This window comes from Corvus moneduloides, chromosome 11, assembly GCF_009650955.1.
Source record: "Corvus moneduloides isolate bCorMon1 chromosome 11, bCorMon1.pri, whole genome shotgun sequence".
In the NCBI taxonomy this organism is placed as follows: Eukaryota; Metazoa; Chordata; class Aves; order Passeriformes; family Corvidae; genus Corvus; species Corvus moneduloides.
In genome coordinates this window covers 6,266,350-6,292,059 of record NC_045486.1, presented here as the reverse complement: position 1 = coordinate 6,292,059, position 25,710 = coordinate 6,266,350, and the positions used below count along the sequence as shown (strand labels likewise).

The 25,710-nt window shown below is 38.0% G+C and overlaps 1 protein-coding gene across 3 annotated transcripts in view; it reads right to left on the bottom strand.

The window, feature by feature from the left end:
* Positions 1-25,710, bottom strand: part of SUCLG2 (succinate-CoA ligase GDP-forming subunit beta) — a 114,022-nt gene that overhangs the window by 55,319 nt on the left and 32,993 nt on the right. For all 3 annotated transcript variants that reach the window (XM_032120811.1, XM_032120809.1, XM_032120810.1), the window contains 4 exons: positions 7,979-8,078; positions 7,761-7,851; positions 1,558-1,710; positions 505-594 (listed from right to left, as the gene is read on the bottom strand). In XM_032120811.1, coding sequence (XP_031976702.1) covers positions 505-594; positions 1,558-1,710; positions 7,761-7,851; positions 7,979-8,078 — 434 coding nt within the window. The remainder of the gene's footprint in view (positions 1-504; positions 595-1,557; positions 1,711-7,760; positions 7,852-7,978; positions 8,079-25,710) is intronic.

Genomic DNA, 25,710 nt, shown 5'->3' with positions numbered 1-25,710 from the left:
CTTAAATGAGCTCTCTTCTCTTCTCTGCAAAATGATTCATAAAGGCAAATACATATATTCAAAATATATATATGTGTAGAAAGAAATACTGAAAAGACAACAAGCTGGCAGCCCTTTGTTTTTGAGTTAAAGATTAAAAATTTTTAAAAGGTTTCAATCACAAATCCAGACACACTTTTATTTCTGCCTATATTAAAAGCCAATTTTCAAAACCAGCTCTACCCATACCATTCACAGAGCTCCAATGGAATTCCAATGAAAGCAAAGGAATCCCACATGGTGGAACAGCATGTTGCCATCGACTGCTTCAAAGACTAGGGACTGTCACTTTAAAACAATTAGGCTAAAGCCCAATGACAATTACATAGGTGCAATTTAGTATTTAGAATGTCAAAGTGATTCTGATGTAATGACAGTTGGCCTTTCCTGCCTGCTGGAAAATATTGAACATAGAGCTGGGCTAAAAAGTCTTCAGCCTAAATCAAGGGAGTAGAGCCAAGTTACCTGCTGCTGCAAAGGTCCTTGGAATCCCAAATTTTTTGCCATCTGCAACGCCTGATGATCCTTTATGCCTTCAAAAATATCTATTTCCTCCTGCAACAGTAACATGCATAAATATAACTGAATATTCAATCTGAATGGAGGTTTATAACTTCAAAAAGAAAACATTTAGCATACATGTGCAAATTAGTAATTAAAGCCTGGCTGTTTGCCAAGGCTCCCCCAGACTGAGGCTATAGCAGCTGCCTATAGGGGATGTTATAATTACCACACTGACTGTGAAACAGTCCTTCCAAAAAATATATAATTCTTCAGAGCTGCACGCTGACAAGACAATGTGACACCAGTTTTCACTTTTAATTACTGTACAGATGGCATTGACGAATATTTAGTCTAGTTAATTTTTATGACATATTTTGGAATATTTTCAAGGCAATGAGTGTCACTGCCCAGTAACACTGTGAAGTTTATATAATTTTAAAATGCACGTTAAATATTTTTACAACTTTTTGAATAATTATACTTGATTGTATCAATTATTTTCTCAGCTGAATAGCTTGTCTACTCATTATCTTGCCACAGTAACATAAAAAATACTTCGGTGTAGTCATCGTTAAGAAAGTAATTACAACAGTTGTATTTCAGATGGAAAAGTCTTGCAGGTACAAAAAAATAATTAACAACTCTGTAAAATAGAGAAAAATGGACACAGAAACAATAAGTATATTGGCACCAACCCACTTGTGAAAAAACCGTGTACCTTCCTGAAAGTGAAACTCACTCATAAAACATTTCAGATATGAAGTTTAACATATCACATAACAGCTAGATTTAAGATCTTTTTCTAAGTGAAAAATTCTAATAAAATCAGATGTTAAATATGCTTCATTTACTAGATGACAGGTCTGACCCTGTATTTGATGAAACACTATTTTTATGGTTCTTCCTGTCTCCTTTCTACATGGAAGAAGGGAAAAAGGGAGAAGAAAGGGGGAAAAAATATTCTCTTGGACAACTGACAAGGAAAATTTTCATTGTAAACCACTATTTCAATACCTTAAAGATAAGTTCTGGGCTAGTTACTGCAACTTCTTCTATGTCCACACCACCCTGAGGACTGCCAACCATGACAGGTCCATTGCAGGCTCTGTCCATCAGAATTGCAAAGTATGTTTCCCTGGAAATATCCAGTGCTTCTGCAACCATCACCTAAAAATGAATAGAGGGAAGAAAAGAAAACATCAGCGGTTCTGACTGGTCCTTCTACTTTGCCTTAAATGCAGCAGTTTGATACTTGCTATCCTGCAAAGAAACATTTGTTTCACTGCTTTTACTACAGTCCTACAATCCCGTGATGTTTTTCCCAAGAAATCTTCTCTCTCTAAGCAAGAGACTCCTCTAATGCTGCTCTTCTCACTAGGGCACGCAGCCAGCAATGTAAACCTGGACCACCTCATCGTTGGGGATTTTCCAACAGCTGCTGCTGCATCCATATTACCTTTTCATCCCAACAAGCACTTTAATGTGCCCCCAGAAAGACGTGAGTCACAAAGGACGCGGTTTGCAGATCACACAGATACAAGGACGGGCACGTTGGCTTTCAGATGCATCTCACCAGCAGTGCTGTTCCTCACCAGTAAACCTCAAGCTTAAATTCCCTCCCTTATTCTGACCAAAGGCCACCCAGCCCTTGTAATCTCTGCACTAAATTCCTGCCCCACCCAAGTATTTCCTAAGAAAATGGGTTTACTGATAATTCTGCCATCCAGCATTTTACTTTCAGTTTAGAGAGTCAAACAGGTGTGTGTCCTTCAGATGCTGGCACAATCTAGAAACACAGATATCTATTTTTCCACAGAGGTACTACTTTCTAGTTATTACTCTAAGCTACAGAGTCATTTGGTACCAGTATCTGACAGACACCACAGCACAAAACAGAAAGGAGATTCAAATCCCACATTTGGAATCTATGAGTACCACATTAAAAGGGACAGAAATTGGCCCATACCAAGTCCTTGCTACGATTTTTTTCCCTCCTCCCAAAAACAACACAAAGTCCTTTCCAATTTAGCATTACAATAACTGTACCTTCCTCTTCACCTGAACTGTTTTTGCAGTAATTTAACAACAGCTATTGAAGCAATTTCAGAGACTGAGTAGTTCTACACTTGCAAAGGACTCACAAAACTGTTCTGATATATGAATACTAAATTTCCCCAAATATTCTTAATTTTAGGAAAAAATCTGCATATGATCATTAACAATTGTTGCCTGTGATCATAACAGATGCCATAATCTAAGGCGCAAAGACTGTAGTTCTGCTCTGCACGACAGTTTTGCTTTTCAATCTGAAAGTGAAGCAGCCACCTCTACAATTTAATTAGCACTACATTCTTCCTTAAGAGAGCTACTACTTCCCAACTTTCAATGGAAGTGGTAGAAATCAGGAAAATCACTTCCCAAATATGAATATAATTAAGAAGGACTAAGTAGCAACATCTTTCTAACACGGTCTGTTTATGAAGTGACAGTTTTGAACAATGATTGCAGACAAAGATCATTGCTGAATGTACCACAAGGAGAAATGAATTCTCTCAGTCAGCAGATCCAAGAGGCATTTTTATACCTGCAGCCTTAAAACTCTGCCTACCCAGCACAAGGTGCTCCATCAAATGAGTATTTCTGGGGTTTTCATAGTTCAAGGACTATAAACAAGAAAGATGCACTATACTTTCACCCAAGTCGCTTTTTTGACATTCTATTCCAGAGTACATAAAAAAGAATGTAGGGACTTTCTGCCAGGCAGTATGTATTAGAGAAGAGGAGAAAAAAGTGTAAGAAACAAGGAATCAAATAAAGCCCTCAGTGCTCAGAATTGAAGGAAAGATGAAATTTATTTATGGTCATTTTGACTTGGAAGAAATTTGCTTTATAGTAATTTTGTTTCCTTCTACTTTTACCTTGCTTTATTCATACAACATAAGAGGATGTAAAGGAATAGTTCAAATAAGCGACTGTTCAAAAAGGAAAGTAAAGAAAGCCAGGGTGAAGGAGAGAACCAAGAATGCAAAAAACTACTGCACTACTTAAAAGCATCTGCCTATTTTAGTTTACTACAGAGGGATGCTAAAAGACAACTTCAGAGACATAGCTTGGCTACGTGCCAAGATTTGTCAAATTAACGAGCAAGGGTAGGGAAAGCATCCTTGATTTGCTACTATTTTTACCTGCATCCAAGTTTTCACCTTCTTACATATCCTGCATCAATGTATCTGAAAAATGTGAGTCAGTTACTTTAGACACAGGTCATATACAACCAACTGATCCTGCTGGATCTTGTCAGAACTGTTCAGACAGTTTGTGGGAGCTTAGGGTGAGGGCCAGACTTAGGAGGGGAATACATTCAACAAGTTTTGAGGAATACATTTGCAGGCACAGCAGGTGGAACTAACATTATTAAATCAGGTACCTTCAACTGCAACTTCCAACTGGAGTGATTGTCCTCACTGTTGCTAATTAACAACGTCAACATCATCAGATACTTCTCTGTCTTAATTCACAAAACTACTGAGAGTCTACTTTGCAATAGGCAACCTTAGAACAAAAATTGTCAGACTTTGAAATATCTCTGATTTCTCCCAACAAAGTAACTTGTCCTCACCATCCTCCCTGTTTGAAGCAGAGCAAAGCCAGGGAAGTTGGTGTTCAAGGTCTTTAAACATTATTTGTTTAAGCCTACCTATCACTCACATGACAGAACTAATGCAAACACACTGATGAACAGTTAAGAATAGTGAAATTGAATCTAGAGACTGTTGACTCTTCTCACATTTTGTCTGTTTTGCTTTTGATAAAGAATATGACGCATCATTATCTGTTTACCATATCATATCTATATTTAAAATGTCCTGGGGAAAAATCAGTTTTCATTAAAACTTCCTGACAACTCCAAGCTTTCCTTCTTTGCAACAAATTGCTACCTAAAAGTTTAAGTCACACATCTAATTTCATGAGGGTAACTGTAACAGCTTTTTTTAAACAGAATCAAATATGCAAAATGTTCATTCTGTTATTGCTTGGAGAGAAAACACAGGTAGCGACTTCTCAGGTTGTCATGATAAGAGAAGACTGTCATCACAGATAGCCAGGCTCTCCAAATTCCAAACTGCCATAAGAGGATTTTATGCAAACTCACAAAACAGGTTCCAAGTTATGAGGGAATTGGAGATTGCTATTTATTTGAGAAACATCAATCTGAAGAAGCACAAACACACTTTAAATTCTGTAGCAGGTGCACAAGCTGAGAAAGAAAGCTGAAACCACCATTTTCTGTTTCATAATTATTCTAATTGTAGAAAATCTCTACCTTTTATACCTTCCTTACAAATATATCTAAAAGGTACATGACTTCCACTCCCTGACTTGACACTAGCTCATTGATTGCCTCACAGAAAGCGACATAATAACTATTTTCCTTCTGAAAAATGCTTATTACTTAAATTTTTTAAAACATAGGAGTATTTTAAACTACTCAAACTTTCTAGAACACTGAAAAGTTTAAAAAGCACAAACCCTAAAAACATGCCTTTTCTTTTCTTCCTGAGATGCAATTTTCCTTAAGTACATGTAGACACACAAACTCTTCCATACATGCAGAGAGAAAGCACATGCCTTGAAATAGAACAAAAATGCCAGCGATTTGTTCTCATCTTTCCCACTGCCCTTAGCAAGCCCAAAGAGCCTGCCTGGCATTTTCAGTACACTAAGTTCCTGCTGCATTAAATGGTATCTCAGACATAGCTAAATTTATATGTTTAACAATATTACTGTAGTTTGCCCCTTGATTAAAATGCCAGTACTCGATTTTGTAATCCTGACACTACAAACCCGAGTGCTTCAGCTCCTCTAACTACCTTAAAGATCCCAACATGAGCTAACTTTGTAAACAAGAAATGCTTTTAAAAAAGACATAATTTTGCTGGGAAATAGTTTTTTGATGACCTAGTGCATAATTTTAAATATGCTTTCTTCACTATCTAATAAGCATAACATTGTGCAAACTGCTACAAAATGAATTAAAGCAGGGTGTATGCTCTTACCATTAATTAGTAAGAATCAAGATCTCAATTCCAAAACTATAAAACATACTAGTTCAAAGCCAACATACTTTTAAAAGCCAACTCTATAATCAGAATGAAAGTCTATGACAGCAGATGATCAGCTTCAACCAGCGAAAAGCATCACATTGGTTTATCATGGATCAACATTAAAATACTTGCAAACCATCTCCTGAAGGGTTTCCCTGGAACCCTATAGCAAAGGAAGAATACCCAGTCTCTCAAGGCTGTACATAATCCTGTACCACCAAAATAAATATCTGAAGTTCAGTAGTGCAAACTTCACCTTAAACTTCACCTATGCCCCTGCTGCTTAGTCCTGCCTACTGTTCATTCATACAAACAACATGTGGAGGGGGAAGAAAGGAACCACAAGTTAAATATTCTATATCTACACTGTACATGGCACAAAAGTCATCCTAATATAAATCCTTTGAATAATCCACGTGAAAAACCCCCAACACCCACGCCCTTCTTCCATTTCTATCAATTTCAAAGAAAGTTAGAAGCTTCTTTTTCAGAACTGAATCTGTCAATGATGAACAGGATTGCAATCTGACAAAAGAGCAGAATCTGTGTATGGATGTATTCAAGGCAGGCCAACTAGGGCAAAAGAATAAAAACAAAGAACTTATAAAAGAAAGCTAAAATACTAATTTTCCCAAGCAGACTGCCTTAATATGGAAAAGGGATATCCTGTCTTATATCCTTAGTATTATCAGGATCTCCGACAGACATGCCTTAATGCTAATACTGTTTCTCCTATTTCAATATATAGTACTTCTTTTTAACAACGACTCTGAGGAGTGATGGTAATCTGCTCTCCTTGCTCCCCAGGAGAAGAACTGCCTGAACACCTTCCTCCAGCCCTTGTTAGACAGGATCTTTCCAGACAGGTGTTCCTTCCCCTTCTATGCTAATACACCAAGCTGTTCACAGGATATTAAATGTGAACTGCAGTTCCTTCAGCCCATGCCAAATTATTTCCTGGCATCAGATACAGGGTGGCTCTTGCCTACTTACCTGTATAAGGATTCTTGCTCAGTAAAACAAAGCAAGAGATAAAAACAGATACAGCAGATAGGCAATTGCCAGGATTTCCTGACTCACAGAATTTTACTAATTTGAAGGAGAATCTTGCTGAATCTTTACTTCTCTTATTTAGGCCAATACAGAGCAACCCATTTATGCTGAAGCGAATATTGGTGCCTTACAGAAAGCACCATCATTGGAAAATGAACTCCCATGTGCTACCTCAATCACTACCATGAACATATTTTGGTCTGTATCTGCAATAAGTAGGAAGAATCTCCTGTTCAGACACTTTTTTTTCAATTGAGATCATTCTCATGCAAACCTTTCAATACTTAAAGGGGGCTTAAAGATGGGGACAAACTTAAATACTTAAAGATGGGGACAAACTTTTTAGTAGAGCCTGTTGTAATAGGTCAAGGTGGTTCTAAACTAAAGAAGATAGATTTCGACTACAAATAAGAAAGACATTTTTTACAGTGAGGGTGGTGAGGCACTGGCACAGGTTGCCCAGAGAGGTGGTGGATGCCCCATCCCTGGAAACATTCAAGGCCAGCTTGGATGGGGCTCTGAACAGCCTGATCTGGTTGAAGATGCCTGTGCTCATTGCAGGGGGTTGGACTGAAGGAATTTTAAAGACCCCTTTCAACTCAAATCATTCTGTGATTCATCTGTTGCTTTATTAAGCCTTGCCCAGACCTGAGGGTGACTGAAATACAGATAATATTATTACTACAGGTAATCATGTATCTACTATTTCTGTAAGCAGAATGTTAATGAGCATGTACAGCTAATGCAATGTGAACTTATATCACCATATAGAATGCATTTGATGGAAGATGAGCCTACGACAAAGGATTCCTTTCAATATACATGGCAGAAATCAATTTATTTTTTCATCAGTGGGTATGCCAAAATTGATGAACAAAATACATACACAAACAGAAAAAAGAAGTAACATTTTCCTTTTCTTTTTTTTTTCATCAATTAGATGCAATCAATCCGGAATTGGAGAAGGATTTAAAAAAAATCTACGTCATTCATCCCAGCTTATTAATGCAAAATTGCAGCTGAAAACAGTTTTCAACTTTTAAGAGGCTAAAATCTTACCTTTTTAACTGTCACACCATCCTTTGGAGTTTGCTTGGTTGACAGATTGTACCCAATCATCTGTTTAGCAAGCTGTTCAACAGTCTTAGGGCTACAAACAAAGAAAAAATGTTAGTTTATTGACAGATATTAAAATAAACAGTCCATAGCTATTGTAAATAGCCTAAATATTATACAAGGAGCAATTTATTTATGTTTCTTTAATTTAAAGTACTTACTCTTTAGTTAGATGAACTCCTCCTTTCAATCCACTATTGAAAATACCTTTCCCTCTCCCTCCAGCCAGAATCTGTGCCTTCAGAACAATTTCCTTTGCCTCTGTAAAAGAAAAGCACGTTGCAGTTCTGTAGTTTATCAATTATTGAGCTTGTTAGTATGAGATTAAAAAGCATTTCCAGGTTGGACTCTTTTAAAACAACAAGAAGTTGTTCATTACTAGTGAGAAATGAAACAAAAGTAAATTCATCACTTCTATAAAGCAACCATGTCAAAAAAGAATTGCTCAAGGAAGTTAAGGGATGAATATACACAGCTTATTAGATGGATAAATAAGTCGTTGCAGAGATCAGAACCATGCTGTTAAAGCTACACAGCCTGCACAACAAACCACACAACCAGCACAGCTCCATGGCTGACACACTAGCATGGTTTTTAAACATAGATCATATTTTGTCTTGAACACACAACAAAACAGTGCTCATCAAGGGAAATAAATTTGATTCTTTGCTCTGAACGCATGGAAGGAAATGTATGGGTGTGGTTCTTAAAGCAGAAATCCCTATTTCCAAAGGGCAGGTGAGAGCAGAGCAAGGGCAGAAGCTGTGAAAACATTTCATCTGTGAGGCATCACTTGGATCTTTGGCAATTTGAGTGTAACAGTCTCTTAGTAACAGGAAAGTGCAGCAAGACAGTGACAAAAGCAATTGCACCATGTCCTACATTCCAAACAAAAGCAATCTTGACATCCTTACAGAGTCAAACACGGGGGAAACGGCGAAGAGGAAACAACCAACCAAACCAAACCATCACTCATGATCTCTGCAGCTCTGGATCACAGCGACTTCTTGAGCCATGAACGCCTCTCAGGTGCCTTTCAGATGTTTATTATCACCAACTACTGTCACTTTGCACATTTATCATAATAGTGCTGGGTGCTCTGCAAAGTCTGACATCCTAATATTAACAGATCATTAGGTGTGCCTAGAAAAGGCTCATTGTTACCCTCTCCTGCAGTCTGTGGAAATCTCTTGATTTCAGTGGTGTTTGGATTACATCACACCTCAAACCATAATATTTTATCTAAGTATCAAGAAAACATAAGAATTTGTTGTTAAATTGTTAAATTTACTGTTTAATTGGCACAGAGGATACAGATACTTTCATTCAAACACACATAGACTTTCTAGGCTGTAAAAACATTTTACAGATTATTAAATACAGGTTTAGAGGTGCAGCAATTTTTGGTGCAGACAAGCTCTGACACAGCATCATTTCAAATGCTTGTATAATAAATTTCAGCAGCTACAAAAAGAAACTGAACCTTAGAACAGAATAAATAATATGAAACAAATATTCTATTTAAGACAGGTATTGTACTTTAACACAGCAGTAATAGTAGTAGTAGTAGTAGTAGTTACTATTTCTATTATTACTGTTAATTATTTTTAAAATAGATACTGTACTAAGAGATGCTTAATTTCCAAGCTTCTTGAGGGTAAAATATCTCCATATGTTTATCCATTCAGTAACATTTGACATATATCACTCTGGACCTTAAAAGCATTCTCCTTGAAAATATTTAATGCATTTCAATATATTCATGTTCTGGGCTCCCTATTACTCATGCCACTGCAGGGCAGATAACAAGGAAATTTAAATGCAACAAAAAGTTTTATATCAAATGTTTCCTAAGCACACAAATTAAGATGAATTAAAACTATAAATCACTTTTCAACCTGCAGAAGCAAACTCTAAAAATCAAAGTAGCTGCTGTGATAAAGAATCTAATATGGTATTGTTAATAGATGCTGTAAGCATTTAATTAAATCAATTTTAGCTTCCAACCATCCCAACAATGTGAGCTTTGATTATCAGTGATGAGTGGTATCAGTTCTGGGAGTGATCATCACCCTCATTCCCAACCACCACATTGGTTCCATGAGCACCAATTATCTCCACTAGGCTTCAACAAATGAAGTTAGAGAAAGGAATTAATGTGTACATTTTTATAATCCATTAGAGGACCATCAAGGCAATACAGTAACTTCAGAAAAACAACTATCAAACCCATAAACAAACAGACAAGAAAGTGAGCACAGCCACATAAAGATTAGACCTGAAGAACTAATCAGTGCAGCAGCTCAGCAGAGCACAGTAGAAGGTTCTTCATGCCCTGAAGGAAACCAACAGGAAGCAATTTAATTCCATAATTATTTGCCCAAACTCTGTAAAATGAAATAAACCATCCAGATCTCATTTTACAGTAACTAGGCTTGATCATTCAGTACTTACCAAGTTGATTCACTACTTAATGTCACCATCTTATTTAAAGAGTTGATTTCTAGAAATGCTCACACAAAATTTTTATGTTTGCTCCTGCCTGAATTCCCAAATTATGTTATGAAAGATCATGCCAAAACAAAAATGTGGGATTATCTAGAATATCTGAAGTAATTCACCTTCACTTGTAGGTTTAAGGAAAAAAAAAAAAATAAAAAAGGTACCCAAAGTCAGTATTAAATCCATTAAAACCAGAAAGGTGTAACTAATTTCTATTAATACCGTTCTAAACTGTTCTAGTAACACTGGAAAAATGTTTAAGCAGGACTGTGCAGTTACACATAAAGGATTTGAGGAGAACCTATCACAAGCAACATGTCTTTACATCACCATAAAGTACAGTACCACATTTTAAACAGCATTAAGGCTTCAACCAACTTTTGTGTATGGCCATTGACTGACCAGCCTTGTGTAAATTAAAACACAAACACAAAAACCCCAAAGAAAACCAAACAACACACCAGCCCGCTTCTTAAGTGTGCATATGTGGATTTTTAGTCACGGATTTATAATTTTCTTTACTGTGACAAAAAATACAAAAACACAACAGCTTTTAAGTGTCACTAATTTAGCAACAAATAGCTGCAAACTGCTCCATGCAGATTAATGACGCATTGCTGGTAGCAGCATGTGTTCTTAACTAATTATAACCCGAATACATTAATATCTCAGACTGAGCAGCTCTCACATTTGCCTTTTTTACACTAACCTATAGAGAAAGAGAGAGGTGCAGGTGTGGTGTTAAGGATATGGTTAAGTGGTGGACTTGGCAGTATTAGGTTAAATGGCTGGACTTGGTGATCTTAGAGGTCTTTTCAAAGCAAAGTGATTCCATGATTTCTAAAGAATCCTTTAAAAAATGGAACCAAAATACAGCTGGTCCCTAAGTCAGATGCCAGTAAATAAGCAAGACCTTTATTCCTCCAAAGAATAGTCAGAATTCAAAATTTCAGAACTGTGGCTGACTCTACATTTCTAAAAAACTTTAACCACATAGGAAAAAATATTTTCTATAATAAATTCAGATGTTTCAGCAGGGCAGAATAGAACACTGAGGGACAAACAGCCTCTACATTGCATCCAACAAGACCTCTCCCTCCCTCAGTCAGCGCTGTGAATACAAACAGCAGTGATACTTCTTGCAATTGGAATAAGCTCAGTGCTATAATGAAAGCCTATTTAAAATCAATAAAATCAGTCCTGCTTTTGGGAGCTATGATTACTCTGGTCCACTGGTACTGCTTGCAGCAAAAATGAACAGCTTGTTCTCAGCCCACTGCTGTGCATATTTAACTACTGAATTCTTGATCGTGAAACAATATACTGAGAAGCAGAGTTCTGCTGGTTATATGCTATGCTAATTTATTACCTGTGAACAACTTTCCATTATTATTGATACGACTGTGTGGCTGCAAATTAGGCATGTTAACAATTACATTAAAATGTGCTGTAGCTTATCAAAAATAAACTGCTGTAAAGAACACACGATGTAGGACTGCACAGGAACAGGTCTCACACACTCCCTGTTTATGAACAAAAGGCTTTCTACCAGAGAGAACTCAGGACTACTTTGACAAGACCTCCCACACCACAGAATTATAGCTTGGGACAAAGGGAGGAGGTCTCACATGAATTCCCAATCAAACTTCTGTCTCACCGTGCGACTTTCAGTGGTCTGGCCTCTCTGTTTGCAGGGGCTCTGTGTAGATGAATTACTGCCTGCACCTTCTTAAAAATGCAGAACTCATTTCACTACTACATTAGTGTATTTTTACCCCAGTGCAAGTCAACTGAGCACAGAAGGGTTCACTGCAAACCCCTGACTCCAGTGTAAGTACTGCACCAGAAGCAAAGTGTCCCTGGAACATGCCCTGATCTCTCTTGGAATGAGCTTAGCACACATTGCAAAGTAGATGAGAGCAACCCACTGTCACGGGAGCCACACAATGAAAGCAAATTGAAGACATGCCAAATCAAGGTTTTACAGAAGCCCTGTCTCCTTACTGACCCAAACACTGAGTATATAAATACACAAGAGCTGTGTCCACAAAGGCAGCTGGGTGCCAGGACACACAGAAGGACCCCAGCCCACAGTGGCCAGGCAGAGGGTCACCGGTTTCAAGAACTTTGATGGTCACCCTTCTTTAGGTAAAATAATTAGGTTGTGCTTGATGAGCAGAACTCCTGGAGTGCTTCCTCCTCCCTGAATCCCAAAAGAGCCAGATGAGGTACAGGAATCTCCAACCAGCTCCAAACTCTCCACCCCACAAAGAGGCAGAGGGCAACCTAAACATGTATTTACCTGGTAAAACTGCTCTGAGGAAAACAAATCACTTCTTTCTTTGGACATGTGCAACTTCAAACTTTGCTTTGGCCAGTCAGGCTTTAGTCCACATTTCTCTCATGGTTGTCTAGAATATGACTGCATGAAGGATGGGCTGGAACTCTCACTGGATGACCAATTCCATCCCCCAAGCATTTATGCTGAACACTGATTTCCTAAAAACAGAAGTAAATTCAGTGCTTCCTTTCCATAAGCAAGGGGTTTTCCCCCACCCTGCTTCATAGTTTTGCTCTCATAACATGACATTTGAAGAAAACAAGGCAGACATTACAGACGTTTTCTGACAGCAATTATGCCTTATTTTGGATAGCACAAGAACTATCAGGATACCAACAAACCCCAGAACACCTACATGCCATTCCTACTTGTCTCCTCACCACTGTTGATGCAAACCCACAAATGCTCAAGTGTCCTGTAAGGGTTCTAAATAATGTCCCAAACTGCATCTCTGCAGCTCAGAGCCTTCCTTCCAGAACCCAGGGTTCCCCTTACAAGCCTTAAAAGGGTCCAGTTTGGATTGGTTTTGGGATTTATTACTTACATCTAGCTGATCCAACACTAGGAAAACCTACTTTTTGGGGTCTCATCTGTCCTGTTTTATTACTGCTGCTTCTTTCTTGTTTTAATGCTACCCCTACCACCTGAGTTTCCAACTCCCCTTTGGGCAAGACTGGCTATAATTAATTTTCCAAATTTCTGCCACTCTCTTACACTGCTCAGGCAAGATCCTGTCAGGAGCTTATTACATTTTAGCACCACTCCTGGCCAGAGACATTCTGTAGACTTAGTCCAGCAAGGAAAGAAGGGAGAAGAATAAAAGCAATAAGGAAGACCATAACAAGAAAAATACAATAATACAAAAACTATAGTAAAGCTTATTTTTCAAACTGAACACTGAATCTTAAAGTTGCTAAATAACTTTTCACATTTTGGGTCTCTTTACAACAACTTGGTCAAAAATCTGAGACACCTTTTCCCAGGTATTGCTACCACTTCCACTGCTCCCCATCTTCTGAGAACTGCAGGGATGCAGCATCCGAGGCAGTTCCCACGCTCTGCCAAGCGAGCAGATTGAGATGAAAAAGAAGGTGTGCACAAGATGCCTCCCACATCTACAAAACTATTGTTGTGCTTAAAGGCCTTTTGAATGAAGATAAACAATTGATTTCCCCCCTTTAATTTAAACTCTCTTCCTCTGTTATTTTCATCCTTCTGCTCCGTAACACCAAAAGAATTATGTTCTTACAAGCCTACTTTCTACAACCTTTGGGTTGCAGACTAGTTTAGAATGAAAGTTAAATAAATCATCCTTTTTATAACTCCATACTTTTGAATATATTGTATATTTATTGCTAGATTATAAGCCTCATTAAAATCTATAATGATAAATTAGTCAGTCTCTTGATTCTGTCACCAGTATTATTAATTGCTTTCATAGCCATTACTACACACTTCACCGGTGTAGATAAAATCAGCTAAGCTAAAGCTCACTCTCAATATTGCAGTCTTAAACCTTCTCAAAGTAATCAAGTATTCACACATCCTACATATAAGTTAAACCTGATAAATTACTTATACAGCAAACGGAGCCTCACTAGATCCAGCAGCACCACTATAATGCATGGAAATATATGCACATTAAGGCAGGGATCCAAAAGAAACAGTTCTCATATTGAAACTGTTCATTGTATGTGCTTGTTTGAAACTCCATGGGATATCTTACTTCTGACTTTTTCAGCTTTTAACAGCTTCTTTTTTCAACCTAACTTCTCATTATTTTTTACATAAATTTCCTCTGTAATAGACAAAGGGCTTAGAAAAATGACTATTTTCACATTTGCTTACAAACTTGAGAGTAGATATGGTTTGAAACTCAATCAAGAAAGGAACAAGTTTGTCCTTTTGTGGAAGAGCACGGAAGTTCACTGACAAGAGAGAAAAAGCTCTTTCTGCCAGGTCTAAAGCAATATCCATTCTATGGGCAAAACAGAGAAAGGCAATTTCTGTAACCTGCAGAGTCATCCTGGTGTCCTACAGCACATAAATAGCAAATACTGAACAAAAATGGAAAAATCCATGCAAAGGGATCCAGGGTTCTTCCATCATTATACCCAACAGGTCCATTTTTGCTACTTTTAGACTTCAAAATATTCTTTATATTATGCCCAAGCCAATACTATTTTTCTCCTCTTCTGATGATTTCACTTTAAGAGGCTGCAAAAGCAAGCAAAGAAAACTTTTCCTTCTGTATTAGTCACAATCCCTATGACCTGACAATACCACCATGGAAGCTTCTCAGGATACTCTATTAAGCAGTAAGAAACCTGGGGATGCAAATTCATATGCTTTAGTAGACCTGCTTTCCTTATAAAATACATGAATAAATCACAAGACTTGATTTCTAAAACTGTCGTTCAAAAATTTGTCAGTTTTAACAGATTCTTATCAAGACATTTCTCTCTATCCCTCCCATTTCCCTAAACTACAAAAAAAAAAAAGTGAAACGAATACACTGACAGTTTTCTTTGCATCTTTACCTTTTAAAGCTTACAAGGATTTCAAGTTTTCCTTGCCAAAATAACATGCAAACCTTTTTTTCCCCCCCCAGTAAAATATATTTTAGAGCTAGCAGACTCAGGCAGATCAACTGTGTCCTAAATTCTTCACTGCATACCATAACACGATTTGTTTTAATACAATTCAGGGAACAGGCTTTATGCAATCTGTAGTGTTGAAGTCAAGCAGCCATTAGGAACAAACACTGTTCTCGCCCCTTGCTGCAACAATACACACACCTGCTTTCCTGGAACGTGTTCAAAATTTCATTCTTTCTGATTATATGTAAGGCACAAGAGACACAAAGCCTTCTCTGACTGATTCTAATTCTTTTATCCATTATTGAACTGCAGAGATGATTTTGAAAAACCTGTATGTAGTGTCAAGTACATAAAAACCGAGGCACATATATTAGTTTTTTTTCACACTTCACTTTTAATCATAAAGCAGTTGTTGTAGTTGGAGCATGAAATAAAAAACCTAAGCAAGAAACCAGGGAGTTCACACGGTGAAAAAGCAAGTTAATATGAATCATAGAATCACAGCTGGTTTGGGTTGGAAGGGACCTTAAAACCCATCCCATTCCAACTCCCCTGCCATGGGCAGAGACACCTTCCACTATCCCAGATTGCTCCAAGCCCCGTCCAACCTGGCCTTGGACACTTCCACGGATGGGGCAACCACAGCTTCTCCTGGCAACTTGTTCCAGTGCATCACCTCCCTGATGGCAGAGAATTTTTTCCTCATATAATGTGGATACAATATTGCTGCTAGCAAGAACTTTCTTGCTTCTTTCTAAGCCTGTGGGATACCTTTCTCTGTCACGAAGAGCTTAGCAGAAGTTCTATAAACTATGAACACCTCCGACCTTGTAGAACTATGTTAATGGTACAATAGAAAAATATTTTGACAATGGATGTTTAGGATTTTAGCCAGTCAAACCAGGGGGTGGCTGATCCTTTGTTCAATTAGACTATGAAGAAAAAAGTCTATAAAAGAGTTTGTAAAATAATTAAATAAATCAATCTTGCTGCACAATTCCTGCCTGCTGGATCTTCTCTCCTCCCTACGGCTGTGGGATACAGTAATAATATAAAACCTAAACTTACTCTCTTTCATATATGAAAATATGCAGAGAGTAAAGACAGCTGCAATGTTACCACCACCCCTTAAGAAGTGTTAACAAATCCATACTGTAATATGTGACAGCTGAACCCTGTTCAAGTAGAGACTTGATAATTAGCCCTTTGCCAAGCACAGTCTTTCCATACAGGCCTGCTATGCCCAGCAGGATCCTTAAAAGTAAGCATTAAAATGGAAGCCAAAGCTTAAAGAAAAGTGGAGGACATCACACAGTGGAGGCTGGGCATCCAACAGCCTTCGAAAGCACGAGGAACAGGCCACAGGCTCAAAGGGAGATATCTCAATGTGCATCAACTTTAGATCCAGTTTCTGCAAGGCTGCCAATACTAGGCCAGGACCAAATTCCTTCAAAGGGATTCATCCTCTCTTGCTGCCTTGTAAAAGCTGAGAGAAAGTGATGTGACAGGTAGCTATGTGCATGCACTGCCCCACTTCAAGGGACCTCACTTCTTTACTCACCACCAGTGGTCATTTCTCCTCTTTACAATAATTTACAGTGACACAATACAGATGCTTTCATCAAACAGGTAGTTACCTGCTTAATTCTAAGCATACACTAATGCCAGCTTGGCATAAATATTTCCCTCAATGGGGCTTTGACACATTTCATGAAGAATTTCTTAATGAAGCTCCAAACCCAAATCTCTTCTACAGTTTGCATTTTTTACCCAAAGCAATGAAAATACTGAACAGCTCTTAGCTGAAAATTTACATTTTTAGCAAAATTAACATTTCTCTCCCAGAGACAGTTCCTGTTATACAATTCTACTCTAACTCTTAGCCTTGTGTCCCTTAGTTTTTGTTTCATTGTGTAGGGCTGCAATAGATACCACACATTTTGATGTTCAGACCATAAATAAATCAATCCACATCCAAAACTAGAAACACGCAAAAGAATAGCAAATCTGGCAGTATTTTGATCTGAACCAAGCCCAGTAGGATTGAAATGTCCTCCAGTAGCCTGATTCATTATCCAGCTTATTCAGCGGAATTAAGTACAAAGTTTTCAATGTATTGCTGAAATAATTTATGGAGCCCCTGAAGAGAATCATGCTAGACTGGTCATTATCTGGGAAACATCTGGATGGGAAAATGATCACACTGAAGAATTTATGTCTGCCTCAGTAGTGCTAAAGACAGAAAGTTGAAAAGTATTACTTTGGAGCTGTTATTCTACATATGCCCTTGATTCTTTGCCCTGATTTTGAAGCAAGACACTGATTTGCCACTGCCTGCCAAAACTAACCCAAAATACCTGACTTTCCCCTCCCCACAATCAATGACCACCAACAACCCCTTCCCAACCTTCTTCACAATTTACAGACAGAAATCACATACTTAAAAGAGGACTTTTTATGACCCCAGTATTGGGCACTGAGATGTAGCCTCGTTTACGGAAGTACTTTCTATCTGAAGAAGAAAATCAGACTCCACAATGAAAATAAACACTATTTCAATTTAAAGAAAGAATCTTTTTCCAGCACAGCTTCTAACAGACACCTGACATCAGGTGTAAAAGCCAGATGGAGAAGTCCAGTAACTGAGATGCTGGGGTGAGGGATTGCACAGGGCTACACGACGTTCAAGTTCTTTTGCAGGTAAAAGTGGGACTAAAATGATGAACAGGTATAGCTCTGGCTATCTAGAGTAGCAATGAATTTTACCCAGAGTGAAAAGAAAATCCAAGAACCAGGAACAGAGTTGATTCTAATGTTTCCCTCTTGTCAAGTGGAGGTTAACTACTCTGGGCAAAAGCTCATTCATTTCCAGAGCTCCAGATCTAGAAAACAGAGGTATCCAGAAACAGACAGAGAAAACTCACCACATAAAGGTTTAAAGAATACAGGAGGCAATGGAACACAAACATGAATGGAGAAATATCTATTTAAAAGATAGAAACACTGCAACCGGAATAACCACCATATTTACTCTTGGAGATATTTTCCTGCACAGTTTGCATAAAAACCTTCTAAGGATTCCTGTTGTTAAGATTTCATGGTATCTAGCTTTTAATTGCATAAAAATTCCTACTGCATTAAGCAGTATTAAAAGAAATATTTTAAACTAAAATCCTCTGGCAACTGGTAAATATTAACTACTGAAGACAGATGAAGTTTCAATTGTGGTAAGCACCTGTGTTTATAACTTAATGTCAGATAACACCAGTAATCACTGAGCCCAAGTAGTAAGGGAGAGAATGCACCATCATCCTCCTCTTGTTTTTGTTTATTCATCACATATGTGAAATAGAAGCAATTGCCAAAATAATCTAATACTGGGAAAAGGTTAAGAGGAGACCTATTATAAGAATCTTTAATATCTAATTCAATATTTCAATTACTCCATAAAAAGGCCATCTCCCTGATCAATGATACACCAGTTAATTTAGATTCAATACCCAAAAAATTTTATTTAGAACATAGTTTCAAATCTGTATTACCTGAACAATGTTGTTTTTACAGATTTATAAAATTACCCAACCTATCCAATTCCTTCTCACACATACAGTCAAGACATTCAACATAAACCCATCCAGAACACATTCCAACAGTGTATCCCTGCCAATATTAATTAGCCTTCTAAGAAAAAAACCCTTATTTTGGTTATTTTTTCTACATTTCTTTTTTGTTCTGTGATATTTTTCTTAGTATCACATCATCTGCAGACACTTTTCAAAAATGCTGAAGAAAGGCAATTTAGGGAATGCTCCAAATAAGGGGGAGAAAAAACCCCATCCTGCTGTGCTTTTCATAGCTTGGTAATTTTTATAGTCTTTCATCTTGTGATGTATCCTTTTTTCGCACCATTGTATTAAGAGTCTTCAGTTTTGAATGTTTGGTGGAAGTAAGATAATGAAAACTTTACAGATTCAGCTCTGAAAACTCACTGCTTATTAGGACAGGTTAAGAGAGAAAAAAATTAGGTTTAAAGTGTTCCCATTAGTTATTGAATGTAAGCCACAAAAAAAAAAAAAAAAGCACAGAACTTTGAACAACTTAGTTGGGTTGACCAAACAAGTTTCTACTTGAAAGATGAAAATAAAAAATGGGACAAGAGATTTTTGTCCTGAGATGAGCCTTTAATTCATAAACCACCTAGAAGAAAATATTAATTATTGAGAACACATGGTAAAGCAAGTGCCAAAATACATGTTGTATCCTTGATTTTCACCAGTAGCTTTTTAGCTGAGCCATTCATGACCGCGCCCAGTACCAACACATGCAGCTTCTTGGCTCGGCCTCTCTCTGCCACTTTGTTTTCTCAGTGGTTTTATAAGGAGTTGCTTTTTATTATATGCAGCTACAACATGATCTGTATGAGGACACTGGACAAGCTGTTAGCTCCATTAACTTAATAATAGATTTCTGAGTGTGATTTCCTATTAATTTCATTTTCCTCATTCCATGAGAAGCCAAAATTACAGACAGCCATATGGTGCTTCATAAACAACAATTAAAAGTTATTTTCTGATTTTTAGGCACTAAAAAAAGCCCATAAAAATACATATGGTTGGAATGATATAAAGGAAATTATGCTTTGGAATGTCTGCATATGTCTAAGATGCTCCAAACACTTCCTCAGCCTTTTTCCCATTCACACATTTCTGGTCCATGCCAGCCACTGGAGGTTACAATTAATCACAGTGCATGCCTCAAAGATCACAATTAAGATTTTTCTTCTAGAAGTGGGACTTCACAACAACAGCTGGTATGAATTATGTAGCACAACCTGTGTTGTGACTCTGATACTCTTCATCTTTACCCACTCCATGGATTTGCTAACAGGATGGTTCCTGCCCAGCCAGAAGGATCTGGAAGAGCTCTGCCAGGGAAATAACGTCCATGGGTCAAAATTGGACTGGGAGCCTGTCAGCTCATTACAGGCCCTGTCATTTTACAGGGACTAAGAATTCCCATTACCTAACACAGCAGCTGAAAAACCATCCTACTCCAAATCATTGCAAGCTGCTGCTCTAAATGACCCCACAACAGCCACCTTCTTCTTCCCTGCCCTTTATTACATCTTGTGTATGTGCTGATTGGAGAGCAATTTGGTCTGAGAGTCCCATCTGAGTACCTGAAGTTACATAAAATCTTGATGTCTCTTACTGTAAAATGGAAATAAAAAACTACCTGCACCATCGGAATGGTTATTTTCATAAAACATCTGTAAGGGGAGAAACTCCTTAGAAGCACCTGGGAGAACTGCTTTTACTGCTGTCCTCTACTGGAAGTCAAGCTAATGGGCAGAGTCTCTGACACACACACATATATACATATATATATATACATAGTATATTGGTTTATACACACACACACAGAGATCAGTTGGTGCAATCCACTTCAGGGGTGGGTCAATTCAGGCAGTCCACTGCTTCCATTTACTTTCCTTGGTATTTCATGCTGGCATTCCCTTTAGATTTTCCAGAACCTGCAGCTCAGCCTACACAATTCAAGCCAAGCTAGAACATGATACACAATAGTAGAAAATATTTGAAAGCAACCTGGTGCAGAGCAGGTCTCCACAGATGCTTCCTCAGCAGAAAAGAGCCACAGCCCTTTGGCAGGATACAGCACCTCAGAGATAATCACATTCGTTTGTCCATTCTGCCTTTCAGAATTTCTTTGAAAAGTTTTGAACTAAAATACCACTTTTTGCTAGAGAAAACAGATACAGTCTGAAAGAAGATTACAATTTCCTAAGTAACCCTGGTTTAGTGCACATTTTCCCCAATTAATGGGATAGATTTAAGTATTTCCTGAAGATCTCTTCTTAAGAGGCCTGCAACTAATTAGCTGATTAAGGCTACACAGAGAAACAACTGTGTTTCATATTTCGAGTTGTAGCTATCCAACAAAACCACGGGAAAATGTCCATCTTACAAGGTAATTTTAAGACTTTAATTTATGAACAAATTCACCCTGGATATACATCTTTACACCATTGTCTTAAGAGTCGTGATGTAATGAGTTATCTGGCTGGGAACACAGGGAGGAGAATTCAAATTCTCTGGTGTTGGCTTACAGGGCAAAGACAGAATCAGTAACATTCTCTTTGGTTGCAAATGCAGTCCCAAGTAAAAAAGAGCAAGAAAACCCCAGGGGTTGAATTTTAACAATTCCACAGTAAAAATAAAAAATGGTTCTATCTTAGAAAACCCAAATGTTAATCAATAGGAGGTTAAAGGTTACTCTCTCAGCATTAGGGACATTATAAAATTTATTGATGTTTTAACTCGCAACAAATGTTGAAAATCACCATTTTACCTTTACAGAACGCTGCTAGTAAAATTGTCCATCTTGGTATAGAGTCACTTATCCCAGAATGACAAGGATATTGCAGTAATTATCAACCACACTCCCAGTTTTCCTGTTTTTTCCCCTAAGACAGATTACCACGTCCTAAACAAACCTACATGAATCTCAACCATTCCTTATTTTCTTCTTGTGCACTTTTTTAAACACTATCTATTTTTTTCTTCTTTGTATGTACAAATTCCTTTGTTTCACAAGGAAAGACTTTCAAATTCATCACAAAAGTAGCTGCTGTGATATTAAGAGATTTTTCTTCAAAGTAAATTGCATGCAAAGCCTCTGGACTAGAGTTTTAAAGCCAAGTAATCTGGATACACAAGAAATGAAATCTGATAATGCACATAATAATTTTTTTTTACTTTATTACCATTGATCTGAAACTGAACATCTACAATCATGTATTTTCTTTCAATTGACTAACACTGAAGTGCTTTTCTGACATTACCTTGGCTCATTTCTGCAGAACCAAGTCTGCATTTGTTGAAGGAATTTTGAAGCAGCAGCAACTTAATTGAGGGTAGGTCCTACTCACTTGCAGCCTGTAGAAAGGTTGAAATATCAACAATTTCCTGAGTTTTCAGCATAGGAAACATTAGGAGGCAAAGAGATTTAAACAAAACCCCAGCATGTTACAGAACAATAGCCTGAGCAAAATTAAATGTTCCACCCTCCAAGGCAGCCTGTGTGGAACCCACAGGGCCAAGCCAGAAGACAAAACAAGACATAAAGGTCCCCAACCTCAGGGCAAAGCACTGTCACTGTGCTTGTAACCCAGGAAAACTGCAGGGGGACAAGGGACCTGGCAGCATGAGAGGAGTATCAGGGATGAACAAGAATATTTGTGTGAAATCAAGTAATTTCCCCTAGGAGTGCGTTGTTTCATAGCTCTGTCCAGGGCAGCTCTGGAGAGAAGCTCCAGACAGCAGTGCAGGAGAGGTGTTGATAGAGAGAACAAGACATCTGAGCCTCTGACCTTGGCCACCCCGGCCAGTCACATGTGCTCCATGCAATAAGCTTTTCATAAAGCTTCCAGCTGCCCCAGACGTAATGAAAGAAGAAGCAGGACAACAAAGAGTGCATTACTTTCAGCAGAGAGCTACAGCCAGCCTCTGCTCTCCTGTCTAAGTGAAGTGAGAAAGTGGCACAATGACACTTCCATGGCACTGCAGACTGAGCAGGTGGAGTTGCCAGTTTTCTGTTGACATCTCCCAGGAACTCTCCTGTTACACAAACAATTAATGAATAGACAAAGAAAGAAAAATCTTGCAAATGAGCACAGTTACAAAATCAGGCACATTTCACTACTATCATCATAATTTTCCTACATGGCTTCTTACCACTCACCTAATTCAGAGCACTTTGTCATCACAAATTAAGATTTAACTGCACAATAAACAAGCTGCAAGCAGTTTGAAATGCCTCAAAATCTACACAGATCAAACATACAGACATACTTTATTGATTATATAATACTGACATCAGCCTTACAAAGCTATTATGCAGGCACACAAATTTAAGGCCTTAAATCACTGGATTTGCTTTCAAAACTTTCCTTGGACACACCTGATGAGAAGGAGGAGGTCTTGGAGCTAATCAGTGCTTGAGGAAAAAAATCACAGGCTTTATAAATCACTGGTCATCTGTGCCAATCATCTGGAGGCACTTTCTAAAGGTTCTGTTTTTCAAATGCTACAGTGCAGAGTGCCCTTCCCTGCAAACACTCCCAAAAGTCCCAGAGCTGACAGCTACAGTTGCTGCTTTTGAAACTTGGGACCATCTGTATTTGAAATGAGCATTCTGTACATAGTTATTTGCATCCCTACCATGCCAAGACATGCCAAACACAGAGGCCCAAATGCAAATGCATTCTGCCTGCATGGGTAAAGACCCAAGACACTGATACACAACATACAGACAAAAACACTTTCCTGCAAAGATGTGCCTTGAGTCAGATGCAGCCTGTTTATTTTATAGTTATAATACCTGTTGCTGCCTATTCCGAGCTTCCTTTCCCCCTCCCCAAGACAAGCCAGGACTTGCCTGTGCCATGTGCTCTGAACCCCTTTGTTCCAAGTGAGGACAAAACCAAATGTAACTCAGACTCTTTAGCAGTGTCTGACTGGCCGCTCACCCCGGGTCTGCCCCCAGTCTGCCCCTTTCCCCTTCTCCCAATAAAAGAAAGGACCTGAGAGAGGGCCTGCGCTCTTTGGCTTTGCATCCCTTCTGCGAACATCTGCATCTGTCTCTGTTTGAAAGCTTCTAATTGCAGGAATTAGGCAAACTGAAGGATATATTTCTCCCTCTTTGCTTCTGCTGGTGGTATCAGCTTTGCAGCTGCCATTTTGCCGCTTTCAGAGCTACTGAAATGCTGGATTGCCCATGCTGCCTCTCTAGGGTGCCCGAGGCTTTCTAAGGCATTGAACTATGAGCTTAGCCGGTAAAAAGCTGTGAGTATTTCCACAAATACCCATTGAATCAACATTCAGTATGGTTAAAAAATTGATGTCTACACAGTAATTCTCTCAAAAATGTGAAAATACATTAAAATCAAATACTTTTATAACTACTTTCAACTTTTTACATTTATGCAGAAGGTAATTAATATACTTCATAAAAGCTTTTCAAGCTGTTTTTCAGTTTGGGGTGCTTTTTCATTTGTGTGTTTTAAAGAGTTTTCACACTCCTCCTTTCTGTTTTTCCTGCTGACACTTTAATCTCTTGTAAATATGAGCTTATAACAATAAATCATGTTTTATTTATTAAAGATATAAACAGGAATCAATACAAAGCAGGAAAGCCAATCTCCATAAAGTTTCCCTCCACAGTGACTAAAATTAGTTTTCATATGAAGATTTAAATGTGAATCCAGTTGGCATTTAAGCAAGAATAAAAATATTTTCTCTCTTGCATTACATAACATGCTAAAAAAAAAAGTACCAGCTTTGGCCATTTCTAGTGAAGTAAAATCAATGACAATTCTTTAAAACATAAGTATTCTGCAATGAGGAACCTGACACATCTGAGAACTGTTGCCTATATTTGCACCAAAGAGCTCCACAAATTGCAACATAAAGTAGCATTTTTTTACTTTTATATTCAGGTCACTTTTAGTCCCAACATCGTTGATTCAGAGATACAACAAAAAAAAATACCCTTGATTCTTCTGTAAATATATTCTGCTTGGAAAAGTGCCTGTATGAAGCACACCAGGGAACAGGAGTGCAAGCAGCCCACATCACCTTGCCCTTTGTTTAGATTGTCAGTTTTTCCTTTTGATCTTTCTTTGCAGTTGAGGAACCAAAAATTGATTTTCCCAGTTGAACGAAGGTAGAAAAAGGACAATGTTTTATTTAAAATCCTTCACTCCTGCACATAAGCCTATTTCTTCCTTTATATACAAAAGAAACTGTCTTTTTGTTCTTTTAAAAAAGTATTTCCAAGTGGGGAATGCTTTCAGTGTACTGACTCTGGATTCATAACAAAAAAGGGGAAAGGTGTTTAAAAATCCAAATACTGGCCTCCTGCAGAGAAGCACACACACCTCAGGAACCTTCTAGAGGTACAGAAGCTGAGCTTCAGGGAAGCAGGTCACACTTGTTAGGCGTTTGCATAAACCTAAGCCATGAGCAATGTTACACTCAAAACCTTGTTTCTGGGCAAAGAGAAAACACAATTTACATATTTAGACACATATAAAGCCAAGAATATATTATAAATATACCCATGATCTCAACTGTGTCTTTTTTTTATTCCAGATTTACTTATTATAGAACAAGAATAAATGCTTTTATGTGCAGAAAAACCTCTATAATAATGCAGTTAAAATTCTTATACAACTATTTCCTAATTGCTACCTTTTTTCCTGGTGTTATGCTCATTCTTCCACTGCACTTCAGCATCCAAAGGTGGACAGTTTCATTCTGGTCTAGGGCTGTTCTTTGTTGGAGTTCTTTGTTGGGAGGAATATGATATTTGTTTTGATGGTTCCTTCTTCCTCACTCTTTTAAAATGGGCTCTTTCTTCCCACTCATCC